We start from the raw sequence: 22,646 nt of genomic DNA, 5'->3' as shown, positions 1-22,646 counted from the left end.
TTTTTTATTGTGGCCAGCATTGACTTTTTTCATCTATTTGTGCTGCAATTGGTTTTCTGTGAGATTGGACCTGATGAGCAGGGCTTTGGTCCATGGGCCATGGGTAAGCCTTGGGCGTCCAGGATCAGTTTCAGCCTGTTCAGTTTACCTGGTGATGGTGTTAATGTTAGGGCTGATTGGCTGTTCGAAATAGAGGAACCAAAGAACTGCTCTTTCTTTATGTATAGTCTATTTCATATTTCTAATTGTACACGTTATGCATTAAAACTGTATGTCAAAAGCCACTAATGACTCATGTATGTTTCTGTAATGTATTATTTTTACAATTAAAAAAATTGTAAAGAAAAAAAAATATTTATTTCAAATGTTCCTCACATTATTATCACATTTTGCATGTAGTGCATGACTTTTAAAGCTTTAGATGACACATTTTTTCTCACATGACCCACAGTTTATCAAAATTTCCACCTGTGATAATGTAGAAATTACCTTATTTCCACACTGACACACGTGTTTCTCTGCAGAGCTCAGCATGTTTCACGTTTTTTTTCTCTCACGTGTTTGTCTCTGTACTTTCACAGGTTCCCCACATCGTAATCACATATTACACAGATAATCATATAAACCTAAATATACCTGTGAAATGCACTTTTTCCCCAAAAAGATATATTTATTTATTTCTTCACTGCCTCTGATCTGCTCTTTCAGCTGGTTAGAGCTGGTTACGGCTGGTTAGAGCTGGTTACGGTTGGTTAGAGCGCGGGTCTGCGCGCAGGCTTTGCTTCACGCGAGGTAAGAATGAGGAGGAAAGAGTAGAAGATGTGGAGAGGGGGGGGGAGGGGGGAGGAGGAGAAGGAGGAGGGGTTGCTAATGGAGACAGATGTTGGAAAGGCGGAGCTTCACCAGTGCGCTTTATTTAGCGGATTCGGTGAAATGCGCGCATGATCGCGTTCCTCATTAGCGCGCGGCTCAGACTGCACTTAATCAGGTAAGAAACTTTTATCTGCTCCCTGACATCAGATTTACATCAGAAGGATTACATTAAACATGATAAACATTAAACATAAATTATACATGAAACATTAAGTGTTCACTCTGTGTGGGGATTTATGATTCTTTGCATAGTTTTGCTTTATAATAAAAAAAAATATGATTTCTTTTAATATCTGAAATAAATAATAGACATTTGCTGCATATTTCTGGCATAAGATCTGTTTGAAGAAACTCTGCTTTATAAATATATTTTGCCACTTTTTGCCACATATTTTGAAACTTTGGCGGTTTCTGTATGAAATTTTCCTTTATAGTTTCTGACAATACATTACAGCATGGCGAAATTCTATTTTTGCAGCTTGTTTAGAAAGCTGGGTTCACAAGGTCATGTGCAATGAGACATTGAGACATTCCATGAGACATTCCATGAATGAGACATTCCGAGGAGCAGTAAGAGTTAAGGGTCCTGCTCAAAGGCCCAGTGCTGTGAAGCTGCCAGTGCTGGAGATTGACGCCCCTGATGTCCTGATCAATAACCCAAATCCTGTTAACCCAGCACTGCCCTAAAAGCGCTTACAGCACCTAGCATTCCCAGTGCTCATGTATCCAAGTACTAATAACCAGGTCAGTCTCTGCTTATCATTTGAGATCAAATGCAGTTGTGTGTTTGTAGATCCGTATGGCCATAAATGGGAGTATGTGAAATGGTCAGCAGTAGATACATTTGAAACATCTGATCTCAGGGTCTGATGTAGCATTAGGGGTGTTTGGACGTAGGATGTTGGGGTCGCTTCTTACAGAAAGGACAAAAAAAAAAATGGGACAAAGGAGGGAACCACTGGCTGCACTGTGTGGCATTAATGGCCAAATTCATACACTTTTAGAAATAGTTCTTTTTTAAAGCATAAATGACTGTAAAGTATCGGTGCACAAAATTGTATAGAACATTAAGTGTCAACTCAATGAGCTAAGTCTTTAATAGCCAGTTTATGAACCAAAAACAGATGATGAAAAGAAAAAGAAGATGAAAGAAAGCTACAGCATGACGGGTTGTCTGAAAAAACACTAGAATTCCCTTTAAGAAAAGAAAAAAAAGATTGCTGATTTATTATAGTATTATTTCTCCTGACAGTTGCAGTGGTTTGTTTTTTATACCAATTGATAGACAAACGTGTCACGCTTGTGATTTTTTTTTGCACTCGATTGGTTTAAGACCAAATGAGTTTGTCATATTTGGCATCTTTATTGCTGCTAATGTAATACAGTATCATCAACATTTGATCATATTAGAGAATACAAATGTTGTAGAAGCTGCTTCACTGTGAAAAAAAAAAGAAATGTGTGTACTGTAATTAAAGGCCCTTATTGTCAGATACTACAGAAATTACTTTAATTATTTAAAACATGTGCTGTAGTCTGGTTTGTTTTTACAATAATGCCATTTGCATTGCAGTACAAATACAGTACAAAATGTATTTCATGGGTTTAAATAGCTGTATAGTAGAAAATAAATAACTGCTACAGAATATTATATGTTTTACCACTTGTGGACTGGAAATAAACCTAATACTGTATTTTTTTTATTTTCATTTTATTTCATTTCAGTTGCTTTTTTGAGGTCATTAACTAGCTAGCTAACTATGCTAGCCAGGTATTAAACCAGTGTTAATTAGCTAATTATATTAATATTATTTAGCTGTTGGTGGTTGAGGTTTAAGTGCAGGTGAAAATAAGAGTTTAGCTTATTATCATACAGAGTTTTCAGGTAAATGTTTCAGGTAAACGACTTGCAGTAATATAAAATACATGTTTAAGCTGGTTACCAGTTAGCTGACTGAAGGCTAAAAGGTCTCCTGCGAAGCCTTTGCCCAGGTTTAAACATTGCTCAGTCTGATTTGGTGATGTTGTTGAAGTGATTAGAGGGGATATGATGGATTACTGAAGGGAAAATAGTCAGGAGAGAAGAATGTACTTTGGTGTTTTAATGGTTAAACTTTAAAAATCTAAGCGGCACAGATCCGTGCCGGCAACACAGTTTAATGAGTTAATGAGGATTAAAAATAGATACATGCGCTTATGAGGTCTAAAGAAAGTTATCATTACTTTTATAACGTGTAAATCTAAACACTACCAGAATATGAGAACTCTTAAAATAAACAATTATATTATTATTATTATTATTATTATTTTGTAGTTATATAATACAGATATACAGGGCTCAGGATATGTCACTCTATACTGCACAATCCTGAGCCCTGTATATCTTTATTATATAACTACAAAAAAAAATGGCTAAAGTACTCTGGGTGGACTCCTGAACACAAAATTGGATTTAGTGATTACTATACATTGACATTACTCTATTTACTCTACTTTATTCTACTTTGCAAATGCAAAAATATGTTTCACCAAAATCAGATAGAAATGTTTTATCAGACAAATCAGACAAAGAGCCAGAGTAGGCACACAAAAACAGTCAGTCTGCTTAGAGATATCTAATCAAGTTTTTGCATACACGCATAAGCCTAATCAATACAGTTTCTAATAAGCTATAGGCTCTTAAAATGTCCATGATGCTCCATCAAAAAAAAAAGTTTGGTTACAAAATCATAACTGAATAAAGTAGTAATTATTTCAGACAGTGATGTTAGTGTGAACGGAGATCCATCGAGTGAAGAGACATTAATGAGACGTGTGTGTGAATGTAGGCCGTATGATTAAAGCGAGCGCTATCCGATTGTAAAATTCTTGTCTGGGTTATTGTTTCCTATAATTATAATAAATTAAATCTTCACTTTTTCACATTTGGGGGAACCAAGTGAAAAATTTACTTACGTTTGGTTGAGGTTATTCAGAAGAGTAACATTTAGAAGCAGTATAAAATGTTAAAATTTCCGAGCCTGAACGAGTTTCGTAGACCACACACATATTAATACAGCAGTGTATATGATTCTGTAATTCACCAGCACAATCTTTTATTAATTAAAATCTTTTACAATCTTTTTTTTAGAAATGAGACAAATCTTTTGCACATTTTTGTTAGATGCTTTTCATTCAGTTATGATTTTCTGTGTCCTGAAATACAGTAACGCCACTAAACAGACTGCTGCTCAGTGAAGCTATTCTACATCTGGTTACTGAACGAGTTACTGTAATGAATTATCTGGATTAGAAATAGAGTACAGAACTCCTGCATAGCACAGCCTAATCAGAGCTGGCACATTTAACGTTCCTCAATCATGAGGGCAAAACAAGCCGTGCCCATCTTATCTTCGGGTAGGTCCATCGAGTAAGCTCTGAGAGATCTGCAGGTGTTCATTGAGTAATAAAAAAAAACCTCTTTGAGATTGAGTCCTTGAAACAGTTCCATTCTAGCATGCTGTTTATCATACACTAAGCAGGCGTCTTACAGTGGAAAGCCTTTGGAGCTGGAGTACTGTCATGCCAAGACAGGTCCTTCTCCTTAGATGGTATAAGCCACGGGAATGGAGGCCTTCTGCAGCAGAGTGCACGAGCATGTGTCTGGCTGTGATCAATGCTTCGTCTCCCAGGAGACAGGGAATGTGTTGCATTGCAATTAGGGTCTCTTGCACAAGCATCCTGGTGTGTACGGGAGAAATCTGGAAACTGAGTAAATTGTCCTACTTGAGAGAATCACTAGCACATTGAGCAGTAACAGACTTTCCTGGAGGTTTCGGTTGTTAGAAAACATGACAAGTAAACGAAATATATAGTAAAGCTGTACTGGTAGGGGAGAAAATATGGAAATGTTTAATGTATTCTATTAAAGAGTCATGAAAATGTTTTTTAGCTTTCTAGTTGTTTATGGTCCAATTAGACAGCGGAGACATCACCATAATATAAAGCACCAATATATGATGCAGAGGTTTCACAAAAACACATGAGGAAACATTTTCATAAATGAACTGACCACCACATTGTGTAATGTATTCAATGCTGAAGGATGTTGATCAAATATTAGATTTATATATATATGTGGAATCAAATACTAGTTAATATGTAGTATATATGTACAGCATATGCCCAGCAGACATGCCGTACATATACAGTTTACAGTATGTCTGGTGTTATCATAATGTTGATAGAATGTTGGCAATGAATTCTACTTGACTACCTACAACTTCACCTGTTAATGGAACTGGTGCGTGGTGTTGTTCGCACGTGTTTGTGTGTAACGTGTGCTGTAAGAAAAATATGTGTGAATGCCAACATGTGATTTCAAAAAGATTTTTATTCCTGCCTGTCAAGGAAATTTAAAAAGCCCCAGGCGGTGGTGTATAAATTGAAGCAAGCCTTGGAAATATTTATCATACCACTGTGTGTGTGCCATTGCAGATTAAATATTACAGACTGGAGCAAGGAGCTGAACGCTGAGCTGCACAGCTGTATGCCTAGTTACAAAAGTACTTCATCTAATTACATTGGCTTGATTTAATGGACTTCGCCATCCCATTAGTTTTAAATAATTGGCCTTGTTACCTTCTTCAAAGCCACCATCCCCAGTGAGATATTATTATTAAACAATCTAGCTATTAGAAAAGTATCCAAACAGAAATACAATATTAAATAAAACATTTTTTTTTCATGTTAATTTTTAAAGACAGGGGGCGGTAGTGGCTCAGGTGGTAGAGGCTCTGGGTTGCTGATTGGTAGAGGGTTGGGGGTTCAAGTCCAGCCACCACCACCACTGTTGGGCCTTGGGCGAGACCCTTAACCCTATACCCCATATAACCCATTGCCAGAACCAAAGCTGGTTAGAAAATGGTATGGTTGTGACTGAAAGAGCATCTGGCATAAAACCTGTACCAGATCTTATGAATCTAATCTAATCAGATCTAATGATCTAATATGGGAACCCCTACGATAAAGAGACAAAGCCAAGGAAAAACATTCCCAGAAAAGTTTATGGACGTTTCCCGTAACCAGAATTGTGGATCTAGACTGTGATCACATAAATAGGCAGTCGAAGGCAAGGTCCTACACAAAAAATCCATAACTTTTATTAATGCATCCTTAGTAGCTTCCTGGACAGAGTTTTAACGGTTGAAAATGAATCTACTAGCTATATTATATTTTTTCTTATCTATATTTTGTGAAATAAATACAAAAATTTTCCTTTAAAAATTTAAACAGACGCAATTTTCTAAAAGAGTAATTTAGTTTTATTTTCCGAATATAAACTCACTAGTAGCCTGAATGTAAACCTGCTTTCAAATGCAAACACTGAAACAGATATCTGGTATCCTAAACAGATACAGATACGTCGTTATGCCCCATTGTTATAACTATGGATAAAAGTGTTTGACAAATGCATAAACATGCATGCAATGATCAGTGTAAAGAAAAAGCCGAATGTGTACACATGCATTTACTGTATATATGGGTTGATTTGTTTGCAAAAAAGAGTAAGCTTGTTCATTCAAACAGTCATCAACTAGTACAAGATCCAGGTGCACAATAAATACCAAAGCTTCTGTACAGAACGCGAGAATATCCCACTTAATTAGAGACAGACCTCTATCTAGCAAGTATCGATTATGTATTCTTTATTCTCATGTATGTAATCATTCACTCACTCATCATTTATACCGCGGGGGCCTGAAACCTATCCCAGGAAACTTAGGGGTCAAGGCGGGGTACACCCTGGACAGGGTGCAAATCCATCCCAAATACACCCACTTGCACACTCATTCACACACTACGGGGAATTTGGGAACACCAATTAGCCTAATCTGCTGGTCTTTGGATTGTGGGAGGAAACTGGAGTACCTGGAGGAAACCCACCGAGCATGAGGAGAACATACAAACTCCATGCACACAGAGACGGGAATCGAACCTGGACCCTGGAGGTGCAAGGCGACAGGATGCATTTAGTGTGATTGTTAACTGATTCCTCTCCTCGCTTACACTGACTGGTGCAAACCAAACTCTGGTGCAAGCACACAGCTACACGGCTCGAATTTGTCGTGGCCTTATATGGAGGAAGAAGTTCATCCAAGACATTTGAGACTTTATCAAATATCTGATTAACTGCTTGAGTTCTGATGATAAGTTAGGTCAGATCACATAGATCATTCTGATTACACGCTGGTTCCCGAAAGATATCATATCTATTTAGAAAGAAAATGTACTTGAATATCAGCGCAGAGTCACAGCACATCAGTGTGTTTGACCATGTTTGGTTATGCCTGTACACAGTGCAGAGCAACAGACCAAACAAAACCAGTCCTACTCACTTACTCCACTTTACTGCATGTCATGGATCCAAGCACTGTCATATTTTAGACCTGCGAATGTTGATTCTACGTGTCTCTGAAGGGGAACCCCAGGAATGGGCATCTGGAGATGGAAGAAAAGTGATTTTGGATGCTTTTATATGTATTTCTTCAAGGTTCTTTCGGATATTTAGGAGGTTATAGACCAACAAACAGGTGGTAAATGGAGTAAATGCTAATTTCACCTCAGAGTCGCCACTGTTGGGAATGTAAACCTACGCCCCATACATCCCAACCACCGGGAGGGTTGCAACAGGAAGGGCATTCGATGTAAAACCTGTGCCAGGTCTTTGCGGATCAATAGATCTAATATGGTGACCCCCCTATACCCCCCCCCCCCACCCCCACTCATGATAAAAGAGACCAAAAAAGTCCCAAAAAAAAAAGGAAAGCCAATTGTTTCTCTTTGGTGTGGTAGTGAGCTCTGACCCTGGTCTCATAAGAGATGAATGAAGGTTATCTGATTTAACCAAGTGGAATTGTGTTACAAATTTGCCATGCATTTGCACATACACGTCAAGTGCTCAAGTACAGCTCAAGATTCTTGGGTACCATCTCGATCCCATGTTACTGTCTGTGGGTGATTTTTTCCTATGGTTTTCTCCCCTTTTACAAAAACAAGCATACTGTAGGTGGATTTGTGACTCTAACTTGCTCTGTTATAGCATTGCTGCATGGAATAAGTGTCCTGTGTCCTGTGATGAAACAGGATAGGCTTCAGGTCCACTATGATCCTGACCGAGATAGATCTGTTATAAATGAATGAATAAATGAATGAATGAGGTCAAGTGGGAAGAAAATGTCCTTAGCGTTTCTATGTGCAGTGATGAATCAGTGCTCTGTTGATCTGCTTTCGAGAGATACAGCATCATCTGAGAATGTCGCACTTTTAAATTCCAACCTTATGTTGCAGATCCGCCGTAGTCACATGACGGGAAACAAATTTAGGCAGCAACCTGCTGAGGTTCCTCACCGCAGTCATCATGCCCAGTCTTATACTTCCTCTTGTTAGCTGTTTACTATTATTTATATTATCTATATATTATAGAAAAAGGGTGATATTTTTTCTGAATAAATTGGATCATTAGCACGTTCCATCTGGAGATTGCACTGCATTTCAGTAAGCACATTCCTCTCTGTGGACTTGTCTAAACTTCATATAATGAACCTTTATAAACAGCACACAGGCTAGATCATTACGCTGATTTAACCTTACTATACATGTTCCTTCACTTTACCAGAATGAGCTCCGTGACCTCAGCATGACTTTGCTGACTCTTGGAAAAAAAAGATGGCTTCATAGACATCCAGGTTTTTTTTTTTTGTTTGTTTGTTTTTTTCTGCACGTATCTCTTTCCTGTTATGATACCTGAAATAATTTGATATAACCCAAGCAATGCCCCTGAGGTCTTTGTTTGGAAGAGAGACGATTTATTTACACTGGCCATTGAAGGAATGGAATTCTGACTTTCAAGACCATGTGAGAGAGAGAGAGAGAGACAGAGACAGAGATATGAAGGAGGAAATATGCTCGGAAACTGTAACCAGTGGCAGATGTGTAAATTAGAAAATGTATTCAGCTTGTGTCATGTGGAAATGATTTATGAATCTGATCCTTCTCGCGGTTCAAAGGCAGAGTGCCTGGGAAATCTATAACAAGTCCAGAACAGCTCCTTAGAATTTCTGTAGACAAATTAGACACTTTACTAACGAGTTATGGTTCAAGAAAAAGAAAACTCATGCAGTTAAGTACTTATTAACTAAGAACCCAAATAATGAGTGTTAGTTTAAGTATACAGTCTGATAAGTTGCATGAACATTAAATGGCCATGCTGCAAGTATTAAGTCATAATCAATTTAAAATAACAATTTGGTCTTTTGTTATTTTAAGACTAGCCTAAATGGGGTGTTCTGTGGTGTCTGGCACTGGGATGTTGCCAACGGATTCATTGTGGCCCTCATAGATCAGACTTGTTTGTCTGGTGTATCCCATGGGAACTTGATCGGATTAGGATCTGGAAAATGCGAGGGCCAGATCGGCAGCCTTGGGCACGTTGCCTGCTGAGCCCCGTGTCTAGTCTGCTGCAGTGCAGTGGGTGTTCTGCCGTTCCATCATGTCCGGCATTGGCTTGACTCGTCCGTGGTCCCTACACGGATGGATGTGCCATGATGATTTGAAATCCATGATGGTTTTCTGGGATATAATTGACAATTATGTTATTCAATTCACCTGGTTAGTGGTGTTAGTGTTTTGGTTGATTTGTGTATGTTAAATCATCATATTTTGAAATTGGTAATATTTAGATATATAATACTGTATATATATATTTTTTTTTAATATATGTGACCATATAGGTAATATATATATGAAAACCTTTCTCTCTGTATTCTGTCACGATGCGGCTTTCAAACCTGTACTTTTAAAAGGATTCAGGAAAGTGGGATAAACCATGGTGTAAATGCATCGATTGTAAGCAGGCAAATAATTTTTTACTCTCTAGCTGTAAACTGTGTATCCGACCCACATTAAAAAACATATCTATCTTCCTCGTGCTTGAAAAACATCCTAGAGCATCCTACTTGTGTTGTGCATAGAGGCACAAATCCGGGGTGTTCGTTGTGTCACTTCATTCTCATGTCCATGATGGAGGATGAAGGTGAATAATTGCAAAGACTTTCTAAGCTGATGCTGTGAAATATGATAGATGGAAGTGTGACACCAGAACATTAATACAGTAACAGCAATCCATGCAGTGGTGGCCAGTCAATACGGGGCGCAGGGGCGTCGCCCCCTTAAAGTTGGGCAGAGAAGAAGGCTACTTTAACATGTAATCATTTAACATAATAATTATATTTTAATAATGAAATAAAGTCATTTAGTCACAATATTCCACTGTATTTCTTAATATCATTTATTTACGTAAATTTTTGGAAAGCATGTGATTTGAGGCTGAGCTCTAATTGCATCTTTTTAAATCATCCTATGAAATAACTCACATGGCATTAGGTCATTTAGTAACAACAACAATAACAGTCAGTTGTTATTTTAAGACATGAAGGTCAGCTGTTCTGGAATACTTCTTGCAAGAACAGAATGGTCAAGTGCATTTGTAAAGCCCATCAAGCACCATGATGAAACCAGCTCTCATGAAGACCTTCCCAGGAAAGCAAGACCAAAACCTACCTCTGCTGCAGAGGTGAAGTTCATTTAGAGTCACCAGCCTCAGAAATCACCAATTAACAACCAGCACGTGAGATTAGAGCCGTTATGAGGGATTTACAGAACATAAGTAGCAGATGCATCTCAATATCAACTGTTCTGAGGAGATTATTGAAAAAAAAATTTTTTGAAAGAAAGAAAAATCAGAAAAGACCACGGAATAGAGGGTGTGTCCAAACTTTTGACTGGTAGCGTGAATCCACAGCTTGACATTTTTACCTTCATGTGATATTAGGATTTGTCATGAGTTAATATAAAAGTTCCGGCATGGTGGCTTATTGCTCAGCACTGTCGATTTGCACCTCCAGGGTCTGGGTTCGAATCTCGGCCAGGTTCAATTAATGTCGCTGTGTGTATGGAGTTTGCATGTTCTCCCTGTACTTAGTGGGTTTCCTCCAGGTACTCTGGTTTCCTTCCACAGTCCAATGACATGCAGATTAGACCAATTGCCGTCCTTAATTTGCCTGTAGTGTGTGTGTGTGTGACCTGTAATGGATTGGCACCGTATCCAGGGTGTACCCCGCCTTGTGCCCTAAGCCTCCTGGGATAGGCTCCAGACCCCCCGCGACCCTGTATACAGGATAAAGCGGTATAGACGATGAGTGAGTGAGTGAGGGAAAAAGTTGTAACCCGCTTCATTTAAACTACTTTTAATCTATTAAAGGTGCAGATTATTATCCGTTACCTTGTTTAATATCACAGTTTATTGCACTGTTCATGTCATGTCGTCGTGTTGCTCCTCCTTTGCATGTGCATTTTTATGTTGTCTTGTGTTATCTTTTGTATAGGAATATCTTTTGTATAGTACTTTAGAATAGTTTTTGATAATTTATGGTGTAAAATTGGTTTGTCTTAGATAGTCAGCTAATTAGGTGTTCATTTATGTTACACGTATGTAGCACCTTTTTGATTTAGCACCTTATTGTATAGTTCCCCTCTCTATACATTGTTGTTAATGCTCAGGTTACTGTACATAGCAGGAAGGCTTTTAGTTAAATAGCAAAGCTCACAATGCTATTAGCATACAGTATACTGTATCTGTTTTCAATTACGCTTAATTCTGGTTAAATTACCATTCATTATTTTAGGCAATGTAAGCAAATTACACTATTGTTTAACTAAAAGTCCCTGCAGCTGAATACGTAATTTTTTTTCGAGCCAAAAGAATATGTTTTTGCGATGTGAAAATAAAGCACAGAAAACTTAGGCTGTAAACATAAACTCACCAGCACTGGGGATTTATTTGTATTAGATTTGTCTTATCCAGAACGTCTGGAAGTGGCATGATTTTGATGGGATCTCTTATTCCTTTCTTGGCTGACCTGAGAAAGAAGTCAAATATCGCATTTCCCGCACCATGTGTTTTGTGTTCTGCGATTTCCGATAGGTCGTGCTGTCCCTTCTGTCTTACTTACCCATAGAGAAAGCTTAAAAAAAACACCTTAACGCTGTAAAGTAAACGATATTCCCTGATATCTCAGCAGTCCAGAGGGGTCTTCACGCTGCGCTCATCGGAATTCACAACAGCTCTTTAAGGAGAGATTTTAAAGTACTGCTGTGGGCTTTAAAGCATTTAATGGTTTAACTCTATCATATATGATAAACTGTCATCCTGTAAGATCTATACTACAGATCTGCTTAGTACAGTACGGGATAAAAGTCTTGAGCCACCCCTTATTTCACCTTAGTTTACTTCCAAAGAGTCAGACTTTCTTGAATTTTTTTATGTGGTCTTTAGGAACAGTCCTCCTGTACAACTTTTTTTGGTTCTCATTTTCAGTCCCTGTATCTGACCCATTTCCCGGGGAACGTTTTTTGTTTGTTAAGTCACGCAGTGTCCCAGGAATCATTTGAACGTAAAAATCAGAAGCAATGAGAAACAGGTGCAGGACGATCAGGCCGGTGATTAGTTTACTGGTGATGCTGAAGTCTGACGAGACTTAACTAACATTCATTTCTTTTAATTATTTATTCATTTATTATTATTATTATTATTAAGAATTGTTATTATTAGTAGGAGATGTAGGAGTATAAGTGCTTTATTATTTCGCATTTACAGTATTATTTTATACTCTTTTTTACATTATAGCATTGTTGCCTGTGCATCTTGATCCTGTCACTGTTGTGTCCCAGGCCAGAAGACAGGTAGAAGACACTAAGGGCAAACCGAAGATGTAGAGAAAGCGTGTAGGGATGGTGCAGCATTTGCCTTTTCTGGTAGTTAAAGTCAAAGGGGGAAAAAGTGAGCGGGGATTGTGTTGGAAAGTATGGACATAATGCAGACAGACGGAAAGACTGGACTAGTCCTAGATCGCATTTTCACCTGCTTCAATAATCCATCTGTTTTGTCCCACAGTGACGTGAAGACACTAGAGGCTCCTCTGCACCAGACACCATGGATGAGGACTTTGAACGTCGCATGGAGCTCCGGAGACAAAAGCGAGAAGAGATGCAAAGAGAAGCGGAAAAGTAAAGCAACCTCATACACACACACTCACGCACACAGCGATGCCTTTTTTTTTGTCTCACACATATTCCGCCACCCTCATTTAAGTTCATGTTAAAACAGTATGAAAGGAATAAAACAGTCAGTAATGCCCCATGCAGTGCCGCCCAGTGTCTTGTGGCTTGAACCCCTGACCTTTAGATGCCTACATTTGGTCCATTTCTAATGATGCTTAATGGTGTGGAACATCAACATGACTAGTTCGGTCCTGTGTTAATAGTTAAGCCGTCGCTTTATTCGTCACATGTACATTACAGGATCAGAGCAGAGGGTCAGCCATTATAGGGTGGATCCGGTGTATGATTTTATAAATATTATTTAGATACCAAAATATGATGGCAGTATATCATATGTTGTGAGAATGTATTTCAGTATGGTGTTTTTGTCATATCTCTCACCCTTATTACTATTTCTGTTTGTCTGTTCTCTCTCTCCATCTCTCTCAAGCCAAGTTGGAAAGGCCTGTGTTTCTCAATCTAAACAGCAGTCTCCCAGCTAGCTTCTCTATTCCTTATAAAGCTTGTGGCATCTGTAAATCTTCCTCTGTTGCTCTGTTGGTCTGTTGGAGTATTTACAGTGCAGACGCTATAATATTCAACTGCAGGCTGTGAAATAAAGATAGCAACAGCTCTGTAATGGAATGATGTTTTATGCAGTTTTAAGTGTTTTATTTCACATTATATCGTGTGATATTATACACATCCGGAAAAGACATTAAAATATAGAAGTTAAATAAATTCTTAAAATTTTAAAGCAGATTAGAGCCTGGCCTGTCGCAGCTCGTTTGTGTTTCATACTTTTCAGTGAAAAATTGTAGATTGTAAATTACTTGTCCATTTATTGCATGTTTATTATAATCCAATAAGGACAAGTTCTGAACAGCTCACACGCAAGTCTCTGTGAACGCCTTTTTGTTTGCTTTTTTTTTTTTTTATTTGCTCATTATGGGTTAACATTGTTTTCTAAGCAATTCTGGGTCTGCCGCGTCCTCCTACAAATCCCACAATCCAGCTGGCCTTATAAGGACTGGCAGGCGGTTGTGTACACTTGAGGACGACAGATACGCTCATGCAGCGTGTGAATGTTTCATATCTACAGGGGGAAAAACTTTACAGTTTTGACATTATGTGGTGGTCTGCGAGGAGCCAGGCTTGGATATTTTACTATCATATGTAAGATTGAAAATTAGACTTTCCAGAACTGATTATTTTATTTTTTTTGCATGTATTTTGATGAAAACAAAGAAAAAAGGCATTTAAATATAAAATTCTAGTTTGAATAAAAGCCAGCCTGTGTGCATGGAGTTTGCATGTCCTCCCTGTGCTTGGTGGGTTTCCTCTGGGTTCTCTGGTTTCCTCCCACAGTCCAACGACATGCAGACAAGCCTGACTGGTGTTTCCAAATTGCCCGAAGTGTGTGAATGTGACCATTTTACTATCTACTGTACGTTATATATCAAATTCTAACATTCAGTGGCTTATTCTACTTCATCAGTCTAGGAGGACTAAAAGAAAAACTTGCTCTGTAGAACGAAGGAAACTCTGATCCAAACTAATTTGTCTATCACGGATATATATGTATATATATATATATATATATATATATATATGTGTATATATATATATATATATATATATATATATATATGGACGGGTTGCAAAGTCAAGAAAAACACTTCTGAGATGGCATTTTAGATCAACTTCCCTTTAAATCATTTATACTGCTTTATTCTGTATAGAGGGTCAAGGCGGGCCCTGGAGTCTATTCCAGGAGACTTACTGTAGGTCATGGTGTTGCCACGGGGTGCCAGTCAATTGCAGGGCACACACATACAAACATCATATTAGAATGCCAGTCAGCCTAATATGTACAGTATACAGTATACAAAGTCTTTGCACAGTGGGAGGAAACCGAAGTACCCGGAAGAAACCCACCAAGAGCTGGGAGAACATCAAAGCTAAATTATAATGTACTTCAAAGTGTGGTTTTAAGAGGAGATTTTCCAGAACTTTTAAAACGAGTAAAGGATGTCAGCACTATGTGTGGTTGGATAGTTGAAATGCAGTTTTAAAAATATAACCACACATGATATTAATCACACGTGGAACCGTGCCCAGGGTAACCAAATTATGAGTGATTTTTCATAGAGAATATCCAAGTCGTTTCTCTGCTGAGGTGATGCACCGTTGAGAAAGAAACCTACAATTGTTTTAATGTAGTATGATGAGGGTTTGTTTCAGGTCCGAAAGATGGAACATCCATGTGTTTAAAGAGGAAATCAGGCCTTTCACTGAATCATTCTTACACTCCACTGATTCTGATGCTGTTTCCAACAACTTCGGAGCATAAATTCTCATCAGTGGAAGACGTTCCTCCCTGAACATAATACTGTAAACAGTGGAGAAGGACAATGAAAGAAGAATGTTCTTATTGCTCTTAAATCATTACAACATCTGAGACACATTCACAGAACATTTCTCTCTGAACTTTAATAAAATCATTCAACTATACCCTTTACGTGATGGCTATGCAGGATACCAGTTGTGAGCTGGACCTGCTAGAGATTAACCTTGTACTCATGTAAGCCCAAAGGCATTTAAATCACATTGTGCCTTAGTAGTGGGGCAAAAAAAACATTAATAGGAGGATTGGAAAATGTTTGGCTTGTCTATCAAGAGATGCTCCTGAGATCTGGACCCTACTGTTGTGGACCTTGTAGGTTCTCGTCACTGTTTCAGTTTATTAGCACCTGATATCTATAAAGCTTTAAGTGATGTCCTCATAAGAGGAAAGTGGGGTTTTAAGAGGAGATTTTCCAGAACATACAGTAAAACTTACTAATACAGGAGCTTTTAATGCCTTAAACATTATTGTAGGAGAAAGGGATGTTTTGGGGTTTGTATGGCGTAGTGGCGGCGGGTTATTTAATATCACCTGTGGGTTGAGTAGGAAGCCTTTTTACTATTGACTGCTAAATGCTCATGAACACACCACATTTTATGCAGTTTGCTTCTAAGATAATGGTTTGTTTGGTGCTAATAAACAACCAAATGCATTCAGTCGTGCTTTGTTTGAACATGGCGTGTTGGACAGACCTCCCCATTATCTCTCCCGCTGCAACAATTATGGCTGATTTTTTTTAATTTTTTTTATGCTAACGCTGATATATTTGGAAAAAGCAGTTATGCAGCTCATTGTAGCTTAATAATGATCTGGGACAGTAAAAAAAAGTTTTTCTTCTGGCCAACAAATAAATGAAGATGCTAATGAGAAGTCAACGTATTTTAGAATATAAAGTACATAATAAATTCTATTCATTCTTCTTCAATAGCTGCTCTATACTGGTCACTTGCAGCAGATCCATAAGGAAGTTCTCTATAATAGTCGAGCTAAAGAAACTCCACATATATCCAGAGGTGGGTAGTAACGAGTTACATTTACTCCGAAATAAAATTACTTCTATGAGTAGTTTTACTGCACCATACTTTTTACTTTTACTTGAGTAGATTTGTGAAGAAGAAACTCTACTCTCGCTACTCGTTACTTTTCGAACCGTTTATTCTACGTGCACATGCCGCCGGTAGATCTAGCGCTTGACTGTTTCACCAATCAGACGCAGCAACAATAATCACATGACTCAGTTTGACCAATCAGTGGCGGTAACAAGAACCACATGTGTCACGCAGGAAATGGCAGAACGATATGAATCCAAGCGCGGATAATGACTGTATCGAGATGTGGGGGGGCGTGGTCGGAGGTGTGAGCGAGGGTCGAATGCCGTGAGTCCGTCAGCGAAGCGTCAAAAACAAAACACAAAGCGAGAGCCGTAGTCAAAAGGAAAGCGCGAGGTCAAAACCGGGAAGACAAGCAGCGAGGCAAAGCGAAACCAAAAGGACGAGAGACGGGAGCCGTAAATCAAAGGGGGAAGCGTGAGTCGAAACCGGGAGAGCAAAAGGCAGGCGAACAATCAAAATCGGCAGGCAAAAAATCAAAAACGAGAGAAAACAAAGCGAGGTCGTAACGTGAAAGACGATGAAAGAGAACGCGAGAGAATCGAGGTATAAACACACAATAATCCAGCGATCTGAGCAGCGCGCAGCGCGTGCTTAAATCACTGGGATAATCAGCGGAGGAGATGAGAAACAGGTGTGTGGACGGGGCGGAAACGGGGGCGTGGGAAAGAATGCATGACAGGCTGGGGGAAAACATGGGCACGTGGGTAAGGTGACAGCGTGGAGAAAAAAAAGGAATACGAGGCAGACAGGGCATAAATCATGACCTTAATGGGCATGAGGCGAGACGGCGCAGCTGGGACACGTGGAATGTAGAATTAATTCGCCGCATAGTTGAGGGGAGCAAGAGTTTAACAGCGCAGGGGTTGACTATCTTGGTGATGGTAAAGGGGCCGAGGTAACGAGGGGAGAGCTTGCGGCAGGTGGTCTTTAGGGGGATATCTCTGGCAGCGAGCATGACTCTCTGTCCCACCCTGTACTTGGGAGCCTGAGAGCGTCTGCGGTCGGCCTGTGTCTTGTATCTCTTGCCGACCCGTAACAGCGTTCTCCTTGCTTGCAGCCAGGTCTTTTTGCAGCGCCTGACAAAAGCTTGGGCAGATGGGACGCTGACCTCCTCCTCCTGAGACGGGAATAGTGGCGGTTGATAGCCCAGGCAGCACTGGAAGGGAGACAGACCAGTGGATGATGAGGGTTGGGAGTTATGGGCGTACTCAACCCAAGGTAGGAAACGGCTCCAGGAGGTAACATCTCGAGCAGCCATACACCTCAGGGCAATTTCGAGCTTGGTTCATGAGATAGGGCTTGCTTGACACTGGTTTCGATGTCGAGCTCGGCCACGGCGAGTAGGCAGGGGGGTGGCAAAATAGTTTCACCTGTGGCAGGGTCTTGGGTGGTCGTAAATAGTCTCGAAAGGGCGTCCGGCTTGGTGTTCTTAGACCCTGGTCGGTAGGAGAGGGAAAGGTTGAACCTTGCGAAGAAGAGGGACCAACGGGCCTGGCGAGAATTGAGCCTCTTGGCGCTCCGTAGGTACTCGAGGTTCCTGTGGTCGGTCCAAACTAGGAATGGGACCTCCGTTCCCTCTAGCCAGTGTCTCCATTCCTCCAGGGCTAACTTGATGGCTAAGAGTTCACGGTCTCCGATGCCGTAATTACTTTCAGCAGGAGTTAGGCGGTGGGAGAAGAAGGAGCATGGGTGCAGTTTATTATCCAGGTTGGATCTTTGTGAGAGGATTCCTCCTACTCCAGTGCTGGAGGCGTCGACCTCCACGATGAACTGACGTGACGGGTCTGGGATGGTGAGGATCGGGGCGGAGGTGAACCGCTTCTTAAGTTCGCTGAAGGCTTTCTCAGATTCCGGGTTCCAGCAGAAATGGGTCTTAGTAGACGTGAGGGCTGTTAGAGGGGCGGCGATGGAGCTGTAGCCTCGGATAAACCGTCGATAAAAGTTAGCGAAGCCTAAGAACCTCTGAAGTTCTTGCCGTGAGGTAGGGGTGGGCCACCTAGTGACAGCTTGGACCTTAGCAGGTTCCATCTCGATGCCTTTGGGGCCGATGGTGAACCCGAGGAACGTGGTAGACGTGGTGTGAAACTCGCACTTCTCAGCCTTGATGAACAAGTTGTTCTCCAGCAGCCTCTGCAGCACCTGCCTGACGTGATGTTGGTGTTCTTCTGGGTTCTGAGAGAAGATCAGGATATCATCCAGATAGACGAATACAAAAGAATTGAGAAAATCTCTGAGAACGTCATTGATTAAGGCCTGAAAAACTCCAGGGGCATTAGTAAGTCCAAAGGGGACCACCAGATATTCATAATGTCCAGTTGGTGTGTTGAAGGCTGTTTTCCATTCATCCCCTTCCCGAATGCGGACAAGGTGATAGGCGTTGCGCAGATCGAGCTTGGTGAAGATGCTGGCCCCCTGGAGGAGTTCGAAGGCAGTAGACATTAGAGGAAGGGGGTACCGGTTCTTTATTGTGATGTCGTTGAGACCCCTATAATCAATGCACGGGCGAAGGGAACCATCTTTCTTGCCTACGAAGAAGAATCCGGCTCCTGCCGGAGAAGAAGAAGGGCGGATGATTCCTGCAGCGAGGGATTCCGTGATGTACTGATCCATGGCTTGGCGTTCTTTGGGTGACAGAGAGTAAAGACGGCCCTTGGGGGGGGTGGTGCCTGGGAGAAGGTCAATGGCGCAGTCGTATGGTCGGTGAGGGGGAAGAGAGACAGCACGAGATTTGCTAAACACGTTCCTGAGGTCATGGTATTCTGGGGGGACACGGGTGAGGTCCAGTGACTCCTCTGTGGGAACAGGGTCGAGGCATGGCGTGGTGGCGGCGCGTAAACATGACGTGGAACAAGATGGGTTCCATGCTACGATAGAGTTCCTAACCCAATCAATGTGCGGGTTGTGTTGGGTTAACCAGGGGAGGCCTAGGACGACCGTGGCATGTGACCCCTCCATGATGAACAGCGACGTCTGTTCCAAGTGGTTGCCGGAGACCCTTAGACCAATGAGAGGGGTTCTGTGGGTGATAGATGGGAGCGAACTCCCGTCGAGGGCCTGGACCTTGAGATGGTTCTCCAAGGGCAGCGCGGGAATACCCAGGGTTTTGGCTGAAGCCGCATTCAGCAGGTTACGATCTGAACCTGAGTCAACCAGGGCCTGCACAAGGTGGGTCTGTCGCTCATGGATGAGAAGGATGGGAAGCAGGTGACGTTGCTCTGGGAGTCTCCTTGGAGTCCCGCCCTCTAGTGCTCCAAGGAGACTCCCAGAGCAACGTCACCTGCTTCCCATCCTTCTCATCCATGAGCGACAGACCCACCTTGTCTCCAAGCTGTCACTAGGGCGCCCCCTTTTGCTGGACAGTTCCTGAGTAGGTGTCCTGGTTTCCCACAGTAAAAGCAGGCCCCTTCCACTCGGCGGCGGAGACGCTCTTCTTGGGTGATGCGGGTTCTGCCCAGTTGCATGGGTTCCTCCTGGGGTTCAACTCGTAAAGGTGGAGGTCGCGGCAGAGTCCTGGGTGGAGAAAACCGAACCGGCCTACGAAGACGGAGGCGTGCATCTACTCGGCCGGCCAGATCCATAAGCTCTTGGAGAGACGAGGGGAGCTCTCGTGATATTAGCTCATCTTGGAGCTTCTCTGTCAGCCCCTCCATAAATACGTCACATAGCGCTCGGTTGTTCCAGCCGCTGGAGAGGGCCAGGGTCTGGAACTCAATGGCATAATCATAGGCCGAGCGCGAGCCTTGGCGGAGTTTCAGCAGTCTTCTACCTGCCTCTCTGCCGTGGCATGAGCGGTCGAACACTCTCTTCATTTCTCTGGCGAAGTCCTCGTAATTGGAGCAGCAGGGGTCATGGGCATCCCAAAGCGCGGTGCTCCATTCCCGGGCACGTCCTGACAGGAGCGTGATGACGTAGGCCACCTTGGATCGTTCGGTTGAGAAGGCGGAGGCTTGGAGTTCGAAGATCAGGGAACACTGAGATAGAAAGGAGCGGCAGGTGCCTGGATCTCCCTCGTAGGTGGGCGGGGCGGGGAGGCGTGGCTCCTGCTGCACGTGGGGGTTGGCTCCTTGCGGTAGGGAGAGTTGGAGCCTCTGGAGCTGGGACGTGACGTCAGCGAGAGTCTGTTTTGTGCTGAGCAGTTCCTGTTGATGAGTTCCAAGCAAAGCACTTTGACTCTCCAATGCCGCTCTCATACGGTCAGAAGCCGCTGGATCCATAGCTGGCTGGATTATTCTGTCACGCAGGAAATGGCAGAACGATATGAATCCAAGCGCGGATAATGACTGTATCGAGATGTGGGGGGGCGTGGTCGGAGGCGTGAGCGAGGGTCGAATGCCGTGAGTCCGTCAGCGAAGCGTCAAAAACAAAACACAAAGCGAGAGCCGTAGTCAAAAGGAAAGCGCGAGGTCAAAACCGGGAAGACAAGCAGCGAGGCAAAGCGAAACCAAAAGGACGAGAGACGGGAGCCGTAAATCAAAGGGGGAAGCGTGAGTCGAAACCGGGAGAGCAAAAGGCAGGCGAACAATCAAAATCGGCAGGCAAAAAATCAAAAACGAGAGAAAACAAAGCGAGGTCGTAACGTGAAAGACGATGAAAGAGAACGCGAGAGAATCGAGGTATAAACACACAATAATCCAGCGATCTGAGCAGCGCGCAGCGCGTGCTTAAATCACTGGGATAATCAGCGGAGGAGATGAGAAACAGGTGTGTGGACGGGGCGGAAACGGGGGCGTGGGAAAGAATGCATGACAGGCTGGGGGAAAACATGGGCACGTGGGTAAGGTGACAGCGTGGAGAAAAAAAAGGAATACGAGGCAGACAGGGCATAAATCATGACAACATGTAGTCACATGACCACTGTTTCATTAAATGTTGCAATGTTGGCATATATAATTATTATAACTATACTATTATATAATACATACAATATTGTATTATAATATAATAATATACAGTATATATATATATATATATACATATAATTATTATATAATTATTATATAATTATTATATAAAAAGAAATTTGTACATTACGATTAAAACAGTTACTCAGTACTTGAGTAGTCTTTTCACCAAATACTTTTTTTAACTCTCACTTGAGTAATATTTTGAATGACTACTTTTACTTCTACTTGAGTAACTCTTACTTGAGCTACTCCACTCACCTCTGCATACTGTAACTTCACCCAGTCACTAAATTGCTTCCTCTGCTCCCCTTAATTTCTGATTGTTACATTGCGTACTGTATTTGACAGACATAAATCATGCATAGACAAGATGACACCTCGCAAATCATTCTAAAGAAAACCTTTTTTAAATGCGGATGCCCCTTTGTCTGTCTCTTTAAATAACCTTTCCAGTTTGAAAATCACTGACCTACAGGATGGGATCGGAAAGAATATACAGGCTTGTTGTCTCTGTTTTGGATCTTTCCACCATCCGCAACATCTGTAAATCATCGGCAAGAGGGAAGTTAAGAGGAGAAGGGGAAAATAATCCCCATCCTTTATCAATGGGCCATTTCAAACATGCGTTGCCTGTTTAACACTGGCATGCTGAGGCCAGACCAGACTGGTTAAACAGTGGAGGGAGAATTAAATGTTCTCTGAGCTGCATCGGTGCACTGAGTGTCAGATGTGAGAGAGTGTGGAACAGAAACTGCTGCCCTAACTGGGCTGTTTGGGCAAAATCTGGAACGGTTACATAAATCACCATTAGCATGCACACAGCACTTTCCTCTCCACCTATCCAAAGTGCTTTCTGCTTGTTACTCTGTCATTAGGTTTAGCCGCAAAAATGTGTGTCTGACTGGGTCAGTGTTTATCCATTAATGCTTAGTGAACATGCAAAATCTGTATTAATAATAATCATCATAATCACTCTTGGGCATCAAGATAATCAAGACATTTAATCTAATAATATTAACATTGGCAGTTAAAGCAAATACTGGGAATATTCTTATTAACTTGATATTGAACAGGACTAGTACATGCTGTACTGTACAATAATGTGAGAGAATCTGTATGCGTTTATATTCAGTAATAAGTCTACTTACGTATATAAATACACCATTATTATATCATGGGTACAAATTGTGTTTTGTACGTTTATTATGTCTG

General features: G+C 41.4%; 1 protein-coding gene across 1 annotated transcript in view; it reads left to right on the top strand.

Annotated features, from left to right (window-relative positions):
* The first annotated feature begins 897 nt into the window (after window positions 1-897).
* cald1b (caldesmon 1b) overlaps window positions 898-22,646 on the top strand; it is a 40,998-nt gene continuing 19,249 nt past the window's right edge. The window contains exons 1-2 of the mRNA XM_053506561.1: window positions 898-988; window positions 12,866-12,978. Of these exons, the coding sequence (XP_053362536.1) occupies window positions 12,905-12,978 (74 nt within the window). The 5' untranslated portion in view covers window positions 898-988; window positions 12,866-12,904. The remainder of the gene's footprint in view (window positions 989-12,865; window positions 12,979-22,646) is intronic.

The sequence above is a fragment of the Clarias gariepinus genome, chromosome 10, assembly GCF_024256425.1.
Source record: "Clarias gariepinus isolate MV-2021 ecotype Netherlands chromosome 10, CGAR_prim_01v2, whole genome shotgun sequence".
NCBI lineage: Eukaryota > Metazoa > Chordata > Actinopteri > Siluriformes > Clariidae > Clarias > Clarias gariepinus.
This window is presented reverse-complemented; position numbering and strand designations above follow the sequence as displayed.